Here is a 20,677-nt window from a genome sequence, read left to right on the forward strand (position 1 = left end):
CGCTACAAGAGACATTCATTATGCATCGATTCGGGACCCCAGTTACTTATCTTCCCGATGCCGCGACTGTGTTATCGATTGACAAAGTCGTGTACCTCTACTCGACCGTCTGAAGTATCATCGGCGGGACTTTGAATTCGGTACATTTTCCCATGGCGTTCATCTCACAATTTCGTGCTTCTGTCTTGTGATTAGCGCGACAACTAGAAAATATACGGATTGCTATGATCACGCTGTCTTTCGTTTATCTAGCATATCCAAGCACAAGCAGGTGGGTCTGCGAACTGGAGTTTGAATGGTGCCCCATTGACCAATCTTAATTTTTTGATAGTATTGTCACGCATCATCGGCCCGCGCGTCTTTTCGCACTACAATTGGTTATGTCCTGCAAGCGGGCGACACATCAAATTGTGTCATATGTTGAGTCTTCAGGCGACCTTTTCTGCGTGTCTAATGGCTAACAGTGGTATACCGCTTGCGACTGCGTCCAGAGGAGCTAGACCGTACTCGGACATCGTATCGTTGCAGCAATGTACCTTGACTTCACCACGGTACTTCGCTTACCATTCAACAGCCTTCGTGTATACTTGGCCATGTATAGATGGTCTTTTTGTTTAGTGAACCCACTTGAAATTTATGCGTTGAAGCTTCGTTGCTTACCATTCAACAGCCTTCGTGTATACTTGGCCATGTATAGATGGTCTTTTTGTTTGGTGAACTCACTTGAAATTTATGCGTTGAAGCTTCGTTCCCATTGATCATGCCATAATTATCCAAGTCAGAGACAGTGCTAGTAGCTTCCAAGTGACAGTCGTGTGTCCTCCCAGTAACCGACAATGGCATGTATGTATAGCTTCCGACTTTGATGCCATCTCTTTCAGATATCAAATGACCATTTGATGTATGTTACTTACCATTCGACAAGCGTATGGCGCATTGCGCCGTGCGTGAACATACTTATTTTTCTTCGTATACCACCAGTGAAATTCTTGACGGGGACATTCAGGACTTCACAATTTAGGTTCTTGATCCAGCAGCAAGAGACTTCAAAGTTAAGGCGTCTTTTAATCCCACGAGATTGCTATGCTCGCAATACATTTCCTAGTACACGCAAACGACTGATCCACGTGGGTGAATGTACAATTTGGAACTGAAATTGTCCCATCAGCAATTGTATTAAAAACCACAGATATCGTCATGAGCGGCGCGCTTGTGTTTCCATGCATTCAGGCTTTTAAAACCAAGAACAAAGATGATATTCAAAGTAAACTACTCGGTAAAATTACGTGTGGAGGCCAGTGATCGCTTGAAAATAGTATAGTAGAATATTAATAGGTAGCTAGGGTGAATCAAAAGTGATATCGTCACGCTGTGCCCTCTGCCTTGCAAGAGCGTTTACTGACATGTTAGCCTTTGCCGCGTCGCTGAGCTCATTACGGCGATTTCTTCCGAAAACTTTTCTTAAAACAAGGGTTTAGCTGAGGCTTCTCGGCAACGTAAATGACACACCTTGTCCACCACTCGAGAAGTCGGTTGACCCCGCGCTGCGCTTCTCGACCAGGAGGCTTTTCAAAGAAGTCTACTATGGTCTGCCAGAATTTAATGTAGTCAAAGTCACCATCGACCGACCGCCACGAGGTAATAGATGAAAGCGCGAATCGCACCTGTAAGCGTATTCATCATTTAATTACAACAAACGTTACAATAAAACACACTTACTTGACAAGCAATGTATGCAATCGAGCGAGCAGTCACTTTATCCATCTTGATGATTTGGGCGACATGCTTCTTAACCTTGATGTCCGAGAATGCCTTCTTAGCGCGTCGGTTGTTCGCAATTACATCCGCGCCATCACCGTCACATTCGACATCCTTCGCTGAGGAGGGAGATGTAAATACAGCTTTGTAGGCCTGCAAAACAATGTGAGATCATCGTCGGGCAACCCGGGTGCGACGAACCTGCAGCAAAATTTTTCCCTTGAAAATACCTTCCTCCAAATTGTCAGGATTAGCAGTGTAATTTTCATACAAAAACGCCGGGAAAGAAAGGTCCGTCACGAATGTAGCCCTCGGATCGATCTCGAATCCCTGCCTTTACACTGGCGAAAAGTTAGAGTTGCGTAAGATACGATGTTCATTACATACGCTGGGATGTTCCAGTCAAGTTCAGCCGGGCAAAGTAACCTGCCACATGCGTCATTGATGAACCCGCGGCAATGTTTATCATCGGGATCGATTGAAGGATTTGGGTTGAGTGCGCGATTGACCCAGTCCGCGACAAGAGTCTTTAGCTTCGATGTGTCATCTCCCCGGGCACCGTCAGCCCCTTGCCTAAGCTTAACAAAGTCTCGAGATCGTGAAGCTGATCATTGACCCGGATAGCGGTAAAACATACCATTTTCAGCATGCGCGCAAAGTCGTTGGGCTCTATGTCTGAGGCTTTCTTCAAAAACCATGGTAGGGTTCTCAATAGGGTGTGGTACCCTGACAGCAGCCGATCTTGGCTACATAAAGAAACCAATGAGTACACTCGTCATGGCAAACCAAGGGTGAAAACTCACTCGAGAGTAGCATCCTCCTCACTATCGTCATCATACCTTCGATCGTTTTCGGCGACTAGTTGCTCGATACTATCGAACAAAGTGACAATGCGCCTTAGCCCTCGTCCCTGAGCTATATAATAATTTGTTTGCCTGTCAGATGGTGAGTGAAGTCGACTCAATGCATACAAAAATGACGGGGTTCCTACTTTTCCTTGATTGCACGCCCTGACTCGAGAGCCTCTAGCTTTCCCTCAAGTTCGGCGATCTTCCGTCTCTGCCGAGCCTGTGCGAATGTTGTCTCAGGTTGGGATGGTCCTAAAGGTCGGTGTAGGTCGTGGTCGTCGTTCTGCTGGCCGTCGACGCTCATGAGTGATGTGCTGCCAGAGATCGATGTGCTGCCCTCCAACACGAGCGACATTGATGAAGAGGAGCTCGGAGGGGGAGGAAAACTGTTCAAAAAGCAGACAAGGAGTAAGAAGACGCAAGACGGGGGAATGAAACTTAACCAGTACCCTTTTATACTGGTGTCCCTACTCAATGACCGTTTAAGCAAGTCAGCCAAAATAACAGGAACGTGGACCCTGTACTAGTAGGTTGCATGCTTCAGCTTGCGAGTTGCTTAAAATGGACAGGAAAGTCACGTACTAATCCGGCTCCAACTCTCGCGTAACTTGTTATGTGATTGAATGGGACAGACATTGCCGAAGACCATCTTCCGATGAGCCTGAGTTGCGATGACCGCGAGCTCGAGCAAGAGTCGTTTAGTTGCCTCTATATGAATCAGCTTGTTGATTTTGTCCGTGGAACATTCGAGATCTTGTGCACAAGCGCAACACCGAGGTGTTGGTAAGAACATGGTTCCTGGGAGTCGAAAAGAGCGATTGCACGATCTGACTAGCCACCAAATGACAGCAGCCGCAGTACGTGCCGTTGAGGTTGTCACTAGAAGAATGGAGTTCAGGATATGACAGCGGTAGCAATGTCACGGTGCCGTCGCTGGCTCAATGTGATTTCAAGACAGCGGCGGCCTCTCCCGATCAACCATAATGACGAAGGTGAAATCATGCGCACCGGCAGGAGCCGTGAAATAAAGCTATACCTGATGACTCGGATTTCTCAGCCAAAGTCGACACCGCGGAAATAGTAAATACACTCACTGAATGACGTATTTACCAAGCAACAGGTTATATGCCTTCTGTTTCTACACAATGAGTCCAGGCTCCTGAGAGTCTGGACATCCGAGTCGGTAAAGTCGATGTGCTGGGAAAGAGTTTGATGGTTCTGGGTCACGATGAGGAGTCGAAGGACTCGACCGTTTGAAATTGGCGCCGTCTCGGGCCCACTGGCAGGCTTCGGAGTCAAGACAGATGCAAATCGTATCCTTGGCACAGGTGATCTGTGCTATCACTATTATGATGTATCTTCCCAACGACCAAACAGTTACTCACTTGCCTGGTGGTAGTGGTAGTGCATAATGCTAAATGTTTCAAATCATGTGACATTGGCTATCGAAGTTCGACGTTCTGAGTCACAGTACTAGTAGCTAGAATATCACTGTCATAATATATTTCTGGGGGGATGGGAAGGTTAATCTTCAAACAATGCCACATATATCGTGTCAATAGGGAATTTAAAAAGACGGGAGGTCATCAAACTCGTCCTCAACCTCGGGCACATCGTTTTCATTTACCTCGTCTTCATCTTCATCTTCCAATTCCTCGTCACTAAACTCTTCATCGCTCGCTTCCTCTTCATCACCGCATCCTTCATAGCCCTCACCGTCACCATCCTCTCCGTAGCCAATATCCGGGTCCACCTCGAGCGTATCGATGTTGCTGTTGCTTGCGGCGTCTATGATGCTGGATGGTGACTCGTTTCCGAGAGAGTCTCTAGCTATCCTGCGTAACATTGCTGGGTGTCCCACACCGAAGTGTGTATACCGCATAAACATATCTCGATCCACGAAACTGATTTAGTGGTTAGGAGCAGGACTGCGGTATGAACGGGTATTTACACTCACATACCCACACAATATGCCTCCCAGTCATCTAGCGCTCCATCGGGACGTGCCAATGACTTTCCACCTCGAAGCGAGCTAACGCCACGCCCCGAATCAAAGGCCGGGATTAGATGCGCTCCTCGAATCACCTGCCCCGGGTCAAGAAATCCAAATGCGTCCGTGTCCGACTGATCCACAAAGGCCACCCTTGGAAGACGAGCATATTTCATACCAGATTTATAGTTCCTCAGCGGGGCCAGCCATCTAACCCAAAGAACATCAAGGTGATGCTTCACAAGCATGCCTCCGTTGTTTAGCCATGTTTCCATATGATAGATGGCCAACACGCGGGCATACCAATATGGGTGGGTAGGCGTTGTCTCCCCTGAGAGTACCATGACGTCTGCGTGCGTTCTAGGGTTAATTGTATCGTACTCGCGCCTCATGTCATATGTAGTGTAATGAACTTGCATGGTCTGAACAGCGTAGATTGTGTCGTTAGGAATGATAACCGAGTTTCGCTCTTCGTCCGTGAACATGTGGTCGCAGTAGCTGATATCGAGCTTGCGCAGTCTATAAAGAACGTGGTCCTTGAGTTTCGGTATAAAGTTCTGATAACCATTCGTGAGTACGGTGCATTGAAAAAATGTGACATTACTGCTACTTTGAGAGCTGGATCATCAGCGTGGTCTCGAAGGAACGTAAACAAAGCGACTGGATTGTTCTGACTGATCGCAATATGGTGATGCTTTCCGGAGGAGGGGGCATCAACTGGAGATAGACTGGTAGATGTGGATGTACCCCCTGCTTCTGCCACACGCCGTAGCACACGACGCCTGCGCTCATGTTTGGCTAGCTGCGCGGGGGTGTCAAGCTTGCTGGTCAGCGGATAGAAAGCCTTTAGAGCTCGGTGTGCAAGTTCTCCCTGTGCCAAGCTTCAGATCTGTATTCATAGGATGCAGCCGATACGCACGATTTGGGTGGAAAAGGAGTCCGTGGTCCCGAAGAACCTGATAGTTCTAACATAGTCTCCCATGGCGTGAAGCTTATAGGTATTTAAATTAAACTTCTTCCCCCTCGCCCTACTTGATTCCGGGAGAGCGTTACCAGTTTCCGAGCGCTTCGCGAACCTTCTTTGACGAGCTGATTTCTCCTTTGGTAGCTCCACCGTGTTGAAAGCAGCACATGTATGAGCCTGAAACTTCCGCAACCTTCGAGAGAGTTTCTTGAAGGTATCGTCAAGAAAAACCAAGGTGGAGTCGGAGTGTATTCTGAGCTTAGCGAGCTGCGTGCCACTGCGCAAATTGATATAGAAGAGACTGGATAGCCGCATCGTCGTCGGGAAGAAACAGTCCTTCGAAAACCGGAATAGCACACTAGTAGGTATGTTAGCGAGCATTCTATTAAATTTTAAAAAAAAACACGACTGAACCTGTAAAATGTCTTCAAAGTCACGAGCGGCCAGCTTTTTCATCTCGGAGGTATTGTTGGAAAACTTGCGTATTACCCCGTTACCGAATGTCGGGACTTCACGAAATCTAGGGTAAGAATGAGAAATTAATGATTTGTTAGTAGGTAATAATACTCTATACAAATCAATAATTCTGTATACCTGGTGTCGAGGGTCACAACGATTTGAGCACCCCCAGGAAGGACATAAAGAAGTCTCAGAAGGTGCGTAAATAGACCCTTCCAGGTCCCTAATTCGCACTCGTGCATGATGTCGACAACGAGCATACGAAATGGATCGAGGCCTGAGCGCTCCAAGTTTATTAACGAACTGATTCTGGGAACGCTGGTTTGAGCCAATCGTACTCGTGTGGAATCAGTCTCGCTTACCAGAATAGGCACCCACGAGCCTTCTCCGAGGGTGTCTTCAATCTTGGCACTATCTACAGTATTTCCCAATCGATAGATAAACTCGCGAGCTTTGATGACCTTGGCCGTAGCATATACTCGAAGGTTGGTAAGGCGGCTTTTCATATCCCTCACGAGACCAAGACAACCAAACAAGCCTTTCGGTACGAGGCAGCGAGGGCATGGACACAAGCCCATATCCTTTATAGTCGCGATTAGAACCCTGGAGATTCATGAGCCATGTTGTTAACTACGCAATAAAAAACGTACTTCTCCGGATAATCAGCAGAATACGTGAAGATCCGAGGGTATACTCTCCGCATCACTCCATCAGCGCATTTCAGAACAAAACCGTGTTGATACGCGTAAACAAATTCTTCGTCCAGTAATATTTTCCAGCACGCATGAAACAACTCCCTGCGGCAGTGGGTGTGAAGGGAGGCCATGCCCGTTTTTGATACTCGAGGCAGGCTACCGAGGATATCTTTGATTTTATCGGGAAGCTGGTGGGGGAGTTAATGTCCACGGCGATCGATAAACATGCAATCAAAGTGCTCACCGACGGAAAGAATCCTACGAGGTGACATGATCCCGATGTTGGTGACGAGCGTATATATTTCGTCAGATTTCCGAAGTACGCATAAAGCGGCCAAGCCTTTGCGGTCCCAAAATTTGCCAGGTGAGTCGCGTCGGAAAAGAACATTAGACCTGCGACGACCCGTTCCAACGAACACCCAGGCTCCTTCGGTTGCTTGTGAATACTGTCCTGAGCTTCCAACCAGGCATCTGAGGTGTAAAGTTCGTCGTATATCCGCTCTTCGTGCCCATCTAGAGGATCCTTCCACAGACGTTTGAAGGGCAAGAGGTGAAATGCCCCTGCTTGAGCATCTGCGAATGCCGCACGTATAACTTCAATAAGAGGGCGGTAATGAAACCCGGGAACGGTATAAGGCATTGGACTATCCTCCCTTGCCCTCGTTGGAATGTCAACAGTGACGGAGGTCTCGATCCAGTCATCCGGAAAGGTGATTCTCTTCCCGCTCTCATCTTTATCCAATTCTCGCAAGCTTTGCCTCACCGAGAATCCTTGAAGGTGTTCGCGGTCAAAATCCTCTGCTAGCATTACATCCTTGACGAGGGACGCAACTTTAGATTCCGATACCCGACTGCTACCAGAATTCATCCAGGAGATGAGCCGATAGATCGTCATATTTGCGAAGGGGTACGGAGGAGCAAAGACCTGCGGTGGAGAATCAGTGCCTTCAGCAGCAGTAGGACACGTCCTCGCAAGTAACGAGGATGGAACAAATTTATCCGGCTCGAATGAAGGACGACGAGGGTACAGTCTGCAAAGACCGAATGAGTTGAAGGTTGTCTGAAGTGTATCTGCCAGCGTCAGAAGAACACGTCGAATCCTGGCTCGAGCTGGAAGGGTACCCGAATTTTGAGTCGATACATTGTGATCATCAGTATTATCAGAGATGTTAAGATCCTCCTCGGAGCGCTCGACATCACCATAATGCCTTGGGATTCGTCTCATAGGGCGTGCCCGTTCATCTAAACAAGTAAAGTGATTAGAACGCTATGTCCGCTATTCAAAGACACACGAACCAGAGGTATCTATGTCGACATCCATCTCAACATCGTTGTCGTTTTCTGGGTTGGTGCAGTGCTGCGAGTTGGCGAGACTGGACTTGGATGTATCACCGATGCGAGGGGCAGACCCTCGCCTCTGCTCTGCCGGTGACCGGCAAGGAGCAATTGGTTTTGGACGGCCAGTTCTCTGATGTTCAAGTTCACACGAGTTAAGGATAACCATGGTAGCTAAGAGGACCACTTACATGTGAAGGCTTCACGAATGGCCGTCGCAGGTTACGGTAGGGAGCCAAATTTGCGGAGACAGCATCTCTGGCGCGTTCCTGTCTCTTCTGAGTTGCAAGCAAGCTAGACGTCTTGTAGGAATGACATGATGCACGATGCCTGTTGAGTCCACGTGCATCCGTCGCCCTCTCCCAAGAGCAACCTGTACCACCGCACGACACCATTAGCGAAAACAAGCTTGAAAGGAGGGCGACAATCCAAAGAGATCCTGCAAGGCCCAGACGCATTGCACTTTTGAGTTGCTAGCAACTTGAAGAAGATGCGGCTAGCTTCAACTGCGAGGCAACGGCAGTCGTTCGAGTCTTTGAGATGCAACTATGTCATACAGTTCTTCAAAGTTGATGCTAGTAAGCGGCTACATATAGTACCTACGGTCCAATTTCAATATTAATGAGTGTGGTCATAGAGCTCACTGGGACTTACCTGTTTTGTACTGCCGCGTCAACTGTTCCATTGCCCTTCGGCAGTATGTTCCGTACACAATCCGCGACGCAAGACCCCAAATTTAATGGTTCCGGTGCTTCCAAATCAACATGAACTACTGCGTTGCACGTATTTCATGGTCTGACTCACCCGGCCATTCCCTCAGTATTGGACCGTGACCGCTGACCCTCCCGCAGTTGGCAGATTCTGGTGATTGCGAAGTAGTCATCGAATGACTTTGGCATGACCTATATCCTTCCGAGTCTTCCTTCAACGTTGTCAACCATGATCGTATTACCAGTAGATGGGTAAGTCAGACCCGCGCTTTCAAGGACTTTCGCTTGGCCGAGCCTCAACGTTGCAACCTCAAGGAGTCGTTCAGAATGAATATGTCCTTTCCTGGCGAGGAGTCTTATAAATTAATAGCTGAGTACTGAATATACTCTGACGATAAGGACTGATGGATGATCCGAGCAACCACTTCTCTCACGCAGGACTCCGCGTTCGGATGTTGCCGACTATTCAATCCTTAGGCCTCCTCCTTTGGTTGAAGTTCTCACAACCCGATACAACCACTAGACAGCATTTGCGATGAGTAGCTCTTCAGAATCAAGAGGTAATTCTAATAAGCCCAGGTTTGTTGTTCCAAATTGTGGCTAAATACTGCACCTCCATTTACTGTATCTTGCAGGTCGTTATCCACATCACCGACATCTATTGGACCTAGTAGCTCCCCTCTCAAGTGTAGCACCCCTCCCACGTGTAGCTCGCCTCCCATGAGTAGCCCTCGCATCCCGTCACGCGCAAAGACTGTTGCCAATAATTCTGCCCCTCACGTTGATGAGTTTAGCACTCCAAATCCAATGCAGAGCTTGGGTAACGGCGGTCATCGCAAGCGCCCCATCACGTATGGCTTAGTTCAAGGTGGCCTCCAATATGAGGATTGCAACCCACCTACAAAGAAATTCAAGAATCTCCAAACTACGGTGTGTTCAGTGGAATTTTAGACGTCCAGATTTTCATATATATATTTTTAAGTGGAACACTCCTGCGCCCTCACCAGAAGCTACAAATTATCTCAACGAACGCAAGCTCGAACTATCGCGCATCACTCGCCGGGCTATAGCCGCGAGAATGCGATATCAACGCCTTCGCTGCCGCGAACTAGATCTCATAAGAGCTATCCTTGAAGGTGAAGAAGACTTGTCCCAAACAGAGATGAAGGGGATTGACGCTCAAATTGGTGCTATCCGCAACATCCTCGAGGATGCAGGAGTTACGGCGATAGGAAACAAAGGTTGTAGGTTCGACCCCAGTGATATCGGGCCTTGGTGCGAAAGCTCTTCAGATGAGTCGGATAAACCTGGGGCAGCTCCATTGGTATCTGGATCTCTTTGCAGTTCAACCTGTACGTCGGATTTGGAAGAATGACAATTTTTATTATATTTCCTAAGCATGTATGTTCTTTTCAATGTAGTTTTTAGTTTCAAACCTGGAATTCGAGTTTTATTAGGTTTCCTCGACGATCAGGACGCGTATGTTGAATGGTGCAAGTTCCACGGCAAGTGTTTCACCCATTACTGTAGTATCCTCAGTCAATGAACAAACAAGTCGAGTCAAGGTTCGCACTCGGCTCAGGCCGAGTTCTTTGGTCTGTGCGCATATTCGTCAATACCGTCCCGCTTGCCCTTCTCAGATTCACATAAGCAAGCGTCGCAATGGGGAAAAGTTTGCTAAGTGTTAAGAAACCAATTGTGCAACGTCGTCAGCTGTGAGTTGCCATATTTGGTATAATTACTTCACCCGGTTCAGCCCCTCTTCAAGGTTAAGACCACTGTTATTATCCCGTCATCATTCTGCTTGACCGATAAATGTTACACTATATCGACCATTCACGTTAACGTTATGGAGTCCTGGATGCCGCATCAGTAAGTCAATCGAATTGAACGATCTATTTGAAAATCACTATTGAATACAGAAGGCCTGAGCGTTTTCAACCAAACGAAATTTTCGGAGATCCGGGGGAGATCACAGTCTTATCATCGAGTCACAATGAAGGGCAGGTGCGTAAATGTAATTCTATGCGAGCAACAGCTAGTAATCACCGTCAATGGCGCTTAGGTTTTTACATGTTCATGCCCTAACATCATTCCCCTATAGCCAAGTTTTTGGTAAGTTTGCATGAGGTCCGCTTGACGCGCAAATTCCCGGGTCAGACTGGTTGGAAACAGGTCAGCTTCGTCGACCATTCTCATCTTGGACCACTGGCAGTGTCGATCTAATAATAAACATTTTTCGATTACAGTTTACAACTCAATATTGATGTACTGGTATCCCGCTATTTAATTCGCCTCCCTCGAATTCTCCCTTACTCCAAATCCAAGCCCACCATCATGTCGTTTCGTACTTTCCCATACGACTCAAATGATCCCTCCAGTTGCACCAGGCGGCGGTCCGCCCTGCGGCCTCACACCCCAGGATTATCGCATCGCATATTTCCTTACTCACGCAGTACTAGTGGTCGTGACGCACACTCCGACTCCGCATCGTTGGCGTCGACGAGCTTGATATCGGCTGACACGACCAGTAATATGGGCCCGGGTGACACGGAGGGAAAGCGGTTCAATGAGCACAGTCCAACTGAACAAGTCGCCCTCGCATGGGCGAAAAGGCGCATCATTCTCAACTCCGTTACGACCACAGGCTGGTTACGAAACATCACCCCAGAAGAAAAAAAGGTCACGAACGGCTACATCATCGAGCTCGTTAACCAGGCCAACACAAAGTTTGGATGTGGTACGTACTCATTACCATCCCGGATCACGACAGAACTCATTTACAAACACTAGAATTGGAGGCGTCCCCGAGGGTAATAGAAAGCATTCTAAAGGCCCTCTTGCTCAATCGTCGACAACTCTCGAAAATTTCGGAGTATCTCGCCAATCCCTACGACATCGAACCGCCATCAGAGTTCAACTTGTCGGAACAGGACCGCCAAGCTTTCATGGATGACCGCGAAAACGAGTTATTAGACTCAGCCTCGCCCTTCACCTATTACCTTCATGGTCAGGAAGTCACTGATATGTCTGTTTTCATCCTTCTGTTCGCAAACCCCGTGGTGGAACACGTGCACATATCACACTGGTACGCTAGCAAAAGCACGCCACTCCGAGATGAGGACATGAGAAGCGAGATCAAAACTACTCCGTCTCAGATGTTAGCAGAATCGGCGGTCTCGGTAAGTTGCCGACTCTAATTCTAGTGTTCACATGTTGATGTATGGTTTACAGGTGAGGTTAGCAATCCGACACACTGCAAGGGGAAAAAAGTCACCAACAGGCGCCTCCCTCCAATTCAAGACAGATCCATACGCCGATGAGCAGGACGCAATCAATGAAGCAATATTGAAGGCATTAAAGTCTCCCATCCATGGGGCTGCGCTGGAAGCACGTTTGCTATATCTTCACCACCGAGGCATGTGAGTAATTCTCGCTACATTGGACCCGAGTGTTATGCTCACACTTTTTCAGGTTTGCTCTCCGTGGCTCACTGGGCCTGGATCCGCCCGAAAATGCGATCGGTTTAACGGAGGAAGATTCGCAAATAGTACACGAGGCACGACAATACGCACGGGCCACTGGCCTGCTGTTCCCCCAAGTCAGTCGAGATTTGGTGATGGCGGGGTCACACGGGCGTCTGATGCCAGACTACTCCAAATCTGTTTACGTTCCTGATTCCATCGAGGAGCTGATCTTTCCGCGGGCTGATATCGCCCCACCTTCGACTGTGCACCCGCAAATGTCGGCAGCAGTCACGGTGGACTCAGGCTTGTCTGAGGCTGTTGTCCCATCTTCTAGCACAGACTTTAGTATGCCAGTGCCGTCCGAGTCGGCGTATGTTGAACTACCGTATAATTTTGGTGACGACTTCTTTGATTTTCCCCAGACATACCCATTAAATGTTGAACCTGATCAGTACCTAACAGGAGGGTTCATGGGCGGACTCGGAGGGTACTACCATGACGTGCCATGATATTACACTAACGTCATATACTAGCTAGTGTTTGGCCGTTTCGTTCGCCCTTTTTCGAAGTTTTGGTACATCAGATATCGCATTTGCTCAATTGTACAGTATGATCTACTTATTCGTTACAGAAAATATACGTCCCTTGCGCATTCTTTGACTCTACCCATGGCCCGGGTCTCCGCCATTTGTCCTTAGCTAGTTCCTGCACTTCCGCGAGGATAAGTGAGACCAATTAGAAAAAATATAGCGTCCTTCAAAAATTAACTACGGTGTATGCGCGTGATGCAACTGCATGTTCCTGGAGCTAGCCTATTAATATTATTCTAATGAGTCATGGTCAACAAAAGTACCGTGGGAAGGGTAACCGGTCAGCTGATCCTGCATCTTATTTGTTCGAGTTTTGTTCCTGTGCTACGCCTCATCGATAAGAGCTACCAGTATCGATGTGCACATGCACTGCATCCTAGTCCGCGTCTGCCATGTCGATACAAAGCCCATCCTCGCAATGGAAAAGTTGAAGCTGGCCTTCAAAAACTATCATGACCGCCATGATCAGTACATTCGCTGTGAGTCCTTGTCGACTTCTCAAGGTAATCTGTAATCACCTCGACGGCGCCTAGGCTATAGCTAGGACCTTACACGCAGATGCCTTAACCAAAGATTTAGGAAACATCGTAGACAATTTTATTCTGTAGCCAGGACCGTTTAAAATCATGAGGAGTCAAGACTGTTTTTCTTGGGCCAGTGGACCGCGAAAACGAGTTATTAGACTCAGCCTCGCCCTTCACCTAATACCTTCATGGTCAGGAAGTCACTGATATGTCTGTTTTCATCCTTCTGTTCGGCAACATACTCGGCGGCCAGTCTGAGGTCAGGAGGCTTTTCAAAGAAGTCTACTATGTGCTGCCAGAATAACATAAAAGGTCATGCCCAAGGCTTCATATCAGCAACTGGAGTAAGCCACATTTATTCCTGTGTGCATTCGCTAACGGATTCTACTACCTGCAGCAACTCATCTGGCAAACTTTGGGACCGAAAAGTCTTGGAGTATCAAAAACGAGCATGGCCTCCCATCACACCCACTGTTGCAGGGAGTTGTTTTATGCGTGCTGGGAAATATTACTGGACGAAGAATTTGTTGACGCGTATCAACACGGTTTTGTTCTGAAACGCGCCGATGATGGCGCTTAGGTTTTTACATGTTTATGCCCTAACCTCGGAGACTCTGATCATTACTGGGCCCACACTGTATCGATGCAGTTGGGCCAGACCCTACTGATTGCTTTGTTTTTTTACTGTCAACTGCAGACGGGACCTGACGTAATTATTGCTGAAGAAAGGTCGGCTGGTTGATGATTGTCGCTGCATTTGATGAGTGGTCTTAACCTCGAAGAGGGGCTGAACCGGGTGAAGCAATTATATGTTGACAACGACTAACTCATTGGTGGCAGTGTCGACATCCGGCCCGACATATTTCCCCGGCAACATCGTTGGCCAATTTTACTTCCTCCGGATATACCGTTGGCACACCGCGTGTCTTTTCGCGCTACAAGAGACATTCATTATGCATCGATTCGGGACCCCAGTTACTTATCTTCCCAATGCCGCGACTGTTTTATCGATTGACAAAGTCGTGTACCTCTACTCGACCGTCTGAAGTATCATCGGCGGGACTTTGAATTCGGTACGTTTTCCCATGGCGTTCATCTCACAATTTCGTCACCAACTGAATACTCCTCCACCCACCTGAATTGTTACCGCTTCTCGATGGGGATCATCATACGGACGAACTCTCAATTGCAGACGGGACCCGACGTAATTATTGCTGAAGAAAGGTGAGTGGTCTCAACCTTGAAGAGGGGCTGAGCAATTATACTTTGACGGCACGACTAACTCTTTGTTGGCAGTGTCGACATCCGGCCCGACATATTTCCCCGGCAACATCGTGTCGGGTGTCTCGCCCGATCGTTTTGATCACTGGGCACGTGAACCAGCCCAGGCTGGTCACGTGGTTTTTCGACTCGGCAGCTATACTTTCCAGGCGTCACGATCGGTCACACTGTGACTGGACCGCGGGTTTTCGAGTCGGCAGTTATACTTCCTCCGGATATGCCGTCACCAACTGAAATCTCCTCCACCCCCTGAATTTTTACCGCTTTTCGATGGGGATCATCATACGGACGAACTGTGTACGCACTTCGAAGGTAGGTCAGACGGCCCGCATATAATGTGTTACAAGTTCGGTTCACACCGGTTTGGTTCATCTCACAGTTTTCATTTTGGTAAGATCTTCCCGCGCACAGGAGCTAAGTCCCAGAGGTGCGATCTCATTACCCTCCTCATTTCTTGTAAGTCGAGGAGATGTGCTGGCATCTACGAAACGCGTCCACTAACTCTCTCGATACAGTGGAGAAGAGTCCCACGCCTATCGTTCTCCAACAACATCCAACCCATCCGAGTCCAACACCGGCAACTCAAGTACGATCCCAGTCGCCATCGTCCTCTTGCCTCAATGTAAGTACACTCCTCACTCGTGTTCCTATCTTTGTTTTCTCACCGTTCTTTGACAGGCCGATGCGACAAATTCGGCGAGGGACGACGACATCATCGAGGAGGGTAGGCACGATCCTTACGATGATTTTTTCAGGGTGAGTTCATAGTCTGTCACGCAACTAACACTGACGCGTTAATGCAGTCGTCCCCTACTCCCGATCAGCCCTCCCGCATATCATCGCTTCATCAGTTCTGGCACGCAATCTCACAACATCACCTCCCGGCAGTTAAGCGTGGATTTTTCAGGCGTCGCGCTCACTCCGAATCAAACGTTTCCCCCGATCCTGTACTCAACCAATCGCCAGAAGTAGAAGTCCGAGTAGGTGAGGAACGCGATGTAGCGGCGAGACATCCCGAGGTCGTTGAGGTATACGCTGTGCGCGGGTTCCAGGTGAATTTCGGTTTTATCCCATTGGTCTTCTGATTTTTTCAATATTAATCATAGGGGTATGTCGCAATGGCGCCCAAAAAGAAGCCAAAGCCACCGGTAGTAGCAGGTGGTTCGTTGCAACCGGCGCACATATCAGGCGCTAATCCATCGCACGTCGTCACCGCCCACCAAGCTAGTGACTTGGATTCAATTACCGGATTCAATAAATTCCTCAACAAGATATGTTTTCCCTGTGGGCGCTTCTACGAAGATACTTAGTGCAGATCCGTTTTTTTATCCATGGTACATAATGTTGTCATTCTCGATATCGCTGCTCTTCCCCTACTGTCTACAAGGGAACTGTTGACTTTGTAGTCTCAGGAAAAGAGTACTGGGCGCCACCTTTACCGAGGATGAATTCATCTTATTTCTCCATCGACCCACCTTCCTCTCAAGCACGCGAACCCAAATCCCTGAACTGCCCTTTTGCACTTGACGTCTCGGCGGATGCCGTATGAACAGGTTTTCTCAAGTCTACCTGCAATGTCCTGCGAGATCTACTATACAGCGGTACCTCCTTTGACGGGATCCAGTCAGATACATCCTTTCCCCGAGGCTGCCAGCTTGCGATTCTGACATATGACACTTCCTTGCACTTTTACGATCTGACTGTAAGCGCACAACTCGCATCATTGCATCAAGTTGATGTATACAATTTCTAGCCAGCCTCATCGCCAGCGAGCATGATCGTGGTTTCCGATTTAGAGGAAGTATTTACTCCTTTGCGTGAGGGCTTGTTTGTAGATCCCTGGAAATCTAGGTCAGGAACCTTTACTACCTTAATTATCAACGCACTCTTATTCCCTGTTTAAGGACCGCCAAGCATGTACAACAGTGGCCATCAGCGTGAGCGATACTTGGGACGGCGCACTACTTGACGTGAGTGACCCCAGACTTTGTCCTGTTAGTTGTGCTGACAGAACACCAACTATAGTTCCTCGTAGACTGCGAGATTTCTCAAGAAACAGATGCGGGCCATGTACGATTCTCCAGATACATGAGACACGAGAGGGTCTCTCACATGAACGGTGCTGTAGATCGTTTTCAGTTGGTTCTGGACCGCTGTCCGGTCGACCATCCTGATCACGCAGCGGCTCTAACCAACTTTGCGTGGGCCCGCCTTCAAGGCTATATTCATAACGATCTCCAAAACATTGATACCACCACTTCCCTCTTCCACGAAGCCCTTGCATTGCGGCCGCAGGGCCATCCCGACCACATATTATATCTCTATAATCTCATTTCCGCATTGATCTGGCGCTACAGCAAGGAACGCACCGCCGTCTTCATTCACGAATCCCTGCAGCTGTGCTGCAAGCTACTGCCCCTCTGTCCAGAGGGCACCTACCTTCGTAGCATCGGCGTAGACAGTGCGGGGCCTCTCGACTCAAAACTCCAGTTGAAGAACTCGAATCGGGACATCCACATCTAGCCCGCAAATTTTCGGAGCTGAGCAAGCGCGTTTCCAACGCCGCTCAGGGTTCTGCAGCCATCACCGACAGAGCTGCTGCTGATCGAGCAGCAACAGAGTACAGGAAACTTATAAGGCAATGGGATGCTGTGGTAGCTGAAATACGTGATCTTCGAGGTTTCTCGCGGTTCCTACTTCCACCTTTGTACGAAGATTTGCAAGTGGCAGCTCGCAATGGCCCGGTCATCATCCTCATTGCCAGCAAATACTCATGCAGTGCCATCGTTGTCCCGACGTCAGGAGAGCCCCATCATGTTCGCTTCCCGCGCATCACTCTACCATTGAAGGTCTACTCGATGCATTACCGGAACGTTATCTAGATACCGTCATTGATAATGCAGCACTTGGGGGAGCACTACTTGCTGGTCTAGCTTCGCTTGTACGTCCCAGCCCCTAAGCCCTTGGTCTAGGCTAAAGTTTACTCGTGCAGGCAGGCCGGGGCGGCCATATCATTCGTTGCTACCGTGTTCTTCAAGTGTTCTTACAACCCTGTCTGATTATTGTTCCAGAGATGTCGTCATTTTCGCCAATTTTAATCAAGTACGTGCCCTGTTCTTGGTTCAATTCACTTGCTGTTGTTGATTTTTGTTACTTCTAGGGTGGAATGACATGTTCCAGTCGTGTCGCAGCGGATCCGATCCCTACTTCTCAGTCTCGTTTCGCGAACTCTCGATTGTCACCCCTAAATCTATCTTCGCCTTCCGCACTTCATCGTCACGGGGATCACCACTTTCCTCGAAAGCTCTTTCACCGGAAGCAGAAAGAGCGCGCAGGTGCTCCTCTCGATTCCTCGTGCCTGCACTGTGATCCACGCTCATGCGATCTCGCATAACGGACGGACCGATACTACGGAGGTAAGAAATTGTCGTATCAGCAGTAGATCCAGTACTCACCTTTGATATCCCTCTCTTGGCACCACGTGCCTTGGTCGCAACACCATTGGTCTACCCGCGATCACCACCGCTACGGCCCTATGGTCTTCAACAAATCGTGCATATCTCTTTGAATCATGTGAGTGGATGATCAACGAGCATTTAATTCACTTACAGGATTTTGAGGTCCCATTGATAGTAATCTAGTGAGATTGATAGTATGGCTGTGCGTCACAGCGGCACATTGGCATCACCCTTTTTTTTGGTGTGACATAGTGTGACGTAGTGTGACGTCGCTTTTGGTATATCGCGGTGCACATTTCGCAAAGGTTTCCTACGGTTGCGCCACATGATGTCCTAGTTTACAAGACGCCCTGTACGAACCTGCACTCGAATACTACACCTCACTCCAAGCGTGTCAGGCGCAAGCGCAATCGGCACTCTCAATCTGTTTCATCCTACAACCCCCGCCTCTTGCTTCCATGGGTGCCGCGAGCACATGTGTGCCTACTGCGTCAGGCTCACGCCTCATCGAGAGTATTGACATCTGAGCCTCTCCTCTGCTTGCGTTAGACAGCAGCAAAGCCATTAGCTCCCTGACCAGTACTCAAGGGAATGTACAGCGTCGACGCAGCGCTCGTCTCTCCGGTCACAACCCCCACCCGCGCGAAGTTGTAATTCGCCTCCCCTTCGCATCTTCGCCCAAAGCGCAGCCCGCCCGCATGCTCCGTTCGTACTCACAAAGAGCAAGCCTTACGACGTCTGCGCAGGTCTCGAAGCTCAAGCGTGCTCAATCTGATGCCAATGTCACGCTTACACGCCCCAAGTATCATTTCCGACGCGGGCGCACTACACCCAAGGTTGTCGATCCTGTCGGCTTCGTGCCAGAGGTCGAGAAGACGCTGCAGGTTCTACCGATGATCCACGCAGGGTCTGGGCTTGCCGTCGATTTTCTCACTCCTAGGGCCCGTAGTGCGAGCGCGTCAACCGTGGTCTCGCAGGGGAAGAGTGAAATCGGCTCAGGGGTCGTGGAGGCGATACTCCGTCCTTACAATATGTAGATGTGTACCGCCAAACATTGTACTCGTAATCATTGTGCAAATTACAAGCCACGCGTGAATTTGCTCGGGTCTTCGTCCGCAACCTCCATCACCCGTCGTTTTGCCGTCATCCAACACTTTTCATCCCCTGGCTAAATCATCGTAATGGCCCGTACCAAGGTGTGTTTGCAGAACACTCATCTACAATACGTTATACTCACCCTTAATCCAGCAAACCGCTCGCAAGTCCACTGGAGCTACGACCTTATCGGTTCTCGTTTTCACTCACATTGTGACACCATTGTTGTGTATCCGCCGAGCGACCTGTGAGGTAGTTGGGGAATATGTCAATCAGCGCTTGAACTTCGGAAATGTACTACTAGACAACCTGAACTTGGAAGCTATATCAATGGTCTCAGCATTTAGTCTCCTGTGAGCACATGAGCATTTGGTGCAGTATGCCACGAAATTCGCAGAAGCCGGCCGAGCCCGAGCCGAGTATATAGCAATGCAATCTTTGAAATATCTTTTCCGGGTCGGCTGAGAAGGAAAATTCGCGCTTCTGGCGGGATATCATCACATCTTTGCTCTATGGCACAAACCGTTGTATCTATTATAGTTTAGCAATTTGACGTGCAATTTGCAGACATCCTATGGCTATGTACAACGACTCAATTTTTCGTGGTATGGATAGCCTTATAGTTCAAAACTTTAGTCAAGGAGAATGAGCTTGCTCAACAAGTGGGACATAATCACACTATCGTCCCTCGTCGGCCGCGATGGTACAATGTTGTGACCTTGCCACGAACCCCCACGCTGATCCAACGTTGATGAAAAATGCCAAAGCCACTTTCCATGAGAATGTCTTCAATAGCCTTGTAGCCCAGAACGTTAATAAGGGAAACGAAAACACCTAACAAATCCGATGTCGATACACTAACTATCCGTACTGGGGGTGATGATACAATATCGTAATTTTGTTTTGAACTACTCGTTGTAGTCTACATTTGCAGGCATTCATGGTTATGTACCCACAACGACAATCTCTCGCAGTATATATAGGCATATTTAGGTGGAGCAGAATTATATTCTTCTATAGTTCACACGGTTACAATCTCAAGGACTCTTGAATTCTCTGATGTACTATCAGCAGTTGGTGGTGAGGCGTAATTAGTGTACTGGTGAGTTGTGCTGGCAGCATGGTAGGATTGAAACGTCGGCGGTCCGCGCGAGGGCCCATAGTATATGAACCAATATGATCCGCTGTTCAAAGTCGAACACGAAGGGCGCTTGGAGTTCCTTGGTGCGTCCTTTGATCGTACCGGTAGCAAGCTGGAATGTGGGTATGGTGTCTGTGTTCTATTGATCAGTCAACCAGTCTCGACATTGTGCAGCGCCCAATAAGAATGACCCGGCCTTACTTGTTTCACTATCATCAGAATAACCACTCTATCGTTGTTCGAGATCCTCCTCCTTTGTCTTGGATTACATCCAGGAGAGGCTGCGCATCATGATGGAATCGCGCGAAGATCAAGTTCGTTGGAAGAGTGCGGCGGTATTAAGGGACTTGTATAACTAGTAC

The 20,677-nt window shown here is 48.5% G+C and overlaps 4 protein-coding genes across 4 annotated transcripts; 2 read left to right on the forward strand and 2 right to left on the reverse strand.

Moving 5' to 3' along the window:
- Window positions 1-1,339: 1,339 nt before the first annotated feature.
- Window positions 1,340-2,961, reverse strand: DEU56DRAFT_912362 (uncharacterized protein; the record flags this gene model as incomplete). The annotated part of the gene is made up of 8 exons (XM_041357390.1): window positions 1,340-1,460; window positions 1,510-1,664; window positions 1,720-1,911; window positions 1,960-2,092; window positions 2,146-2,336; window positions 2,396-2,504; window positions 2,562-2,693; window positions 2,750-2,961. 8 exons carry the CDS (start codon window positions 2,959-2,961, stop codon window positions 1,340-1,342), a joined length of 1,245 nt encoding a protein of 414 aa, XP_041208811.1.
- A 6,333-nt stretch (window positions 2,962-9,294) lies between these two features.
- Window positions 9,295-12,735, forward strand: DEU56DRAFT_755796 (uncharacterized protein; the record flags this gene model as incomplete). The annotated part of the gene is made up of 13 exons (XM_041349951.1): window positions 9,295-9,338; window positions 9,395-9,689; window positions 9,742-10,003; window positions 10,044-10,111; window positions 10,217-10,324; window positions 10,516-10,631; window positions 10,682-10,766; window positions 10,864-10,874; window positions 11,009-11,155; window positions 11,216-11,499; window positions 11,553-11,941; window positions 11,994-12,181; window positions 12,234-12,735. 13 exons carry the CDS (start codon window positions 9,295-9,297, stop codon window positions 12,733-12,735), a joined length of 2,499 nt encoding a protein of 832 aa, XP_041208812.1.
- A 2,355-nt stretch (window positions 12,736-15,090) lies between these two features.
- On the forward strand, window positions 15,091-17,503 carry DEU56DRAFT_755797 (uncharacterized protein; the record flags this gene model as incomplete). The annotated part of the gene is made up of 9 exons (XM_041349952.1): window positions 15,091-15,243; window positions 15,300-15,377; window positions 15,425-15,673; window positions 15,728-15,782; window positions 16,175-16,323; window positions 16,375-16,422; window positions 16,526-16,591; window positions 16,647-17,082; window positions 17,112-17,503. 9 exons carry the CDS (start codon window positions 15,091-15,093, stop codon window positions 17,501-17,503), a joined length of 1,626 nt encoding a protein of 541 aa, XP_041208813.1.
- A 321-nt stretch (window positions 17,504-17,824) lies between these two features.
- Window positions 17,825-18,248, reverse strand: DEU56DRAFT_755798 (uncharacterized protein; the record flags this gene model as incomplete). Its single annotated transcript, XM_041349953.1, has 3 exons — window positions 17,825-18,029; window positions 18,077-18,183; window positions 18,231-18,248. 3 exons carry the CDS (start codon window positions 18,246-18,248, stop codon window positions 17,825-17,827), a joined length of 330 nt encoding a protein of 109 aa, XP_041208814.1.
- Window positions 18,249-20,677: the final 2,429 nt, after the last annotated feature.

The sequence above is a fragment of the Suillus clintonianus genome, assembly GCF_016758775.1.
Source record: "Suillus clintonianus strain FC179 chromosome Unknown DEU56scaffold_32, whole genome shotgun sequence".
Lineage (NCBI taxonomy): Eukaryota > Fungi > Basidiomycota > Agaricomycetes > Boletales > Suillaceae > Suillus > Suillus clintonianus.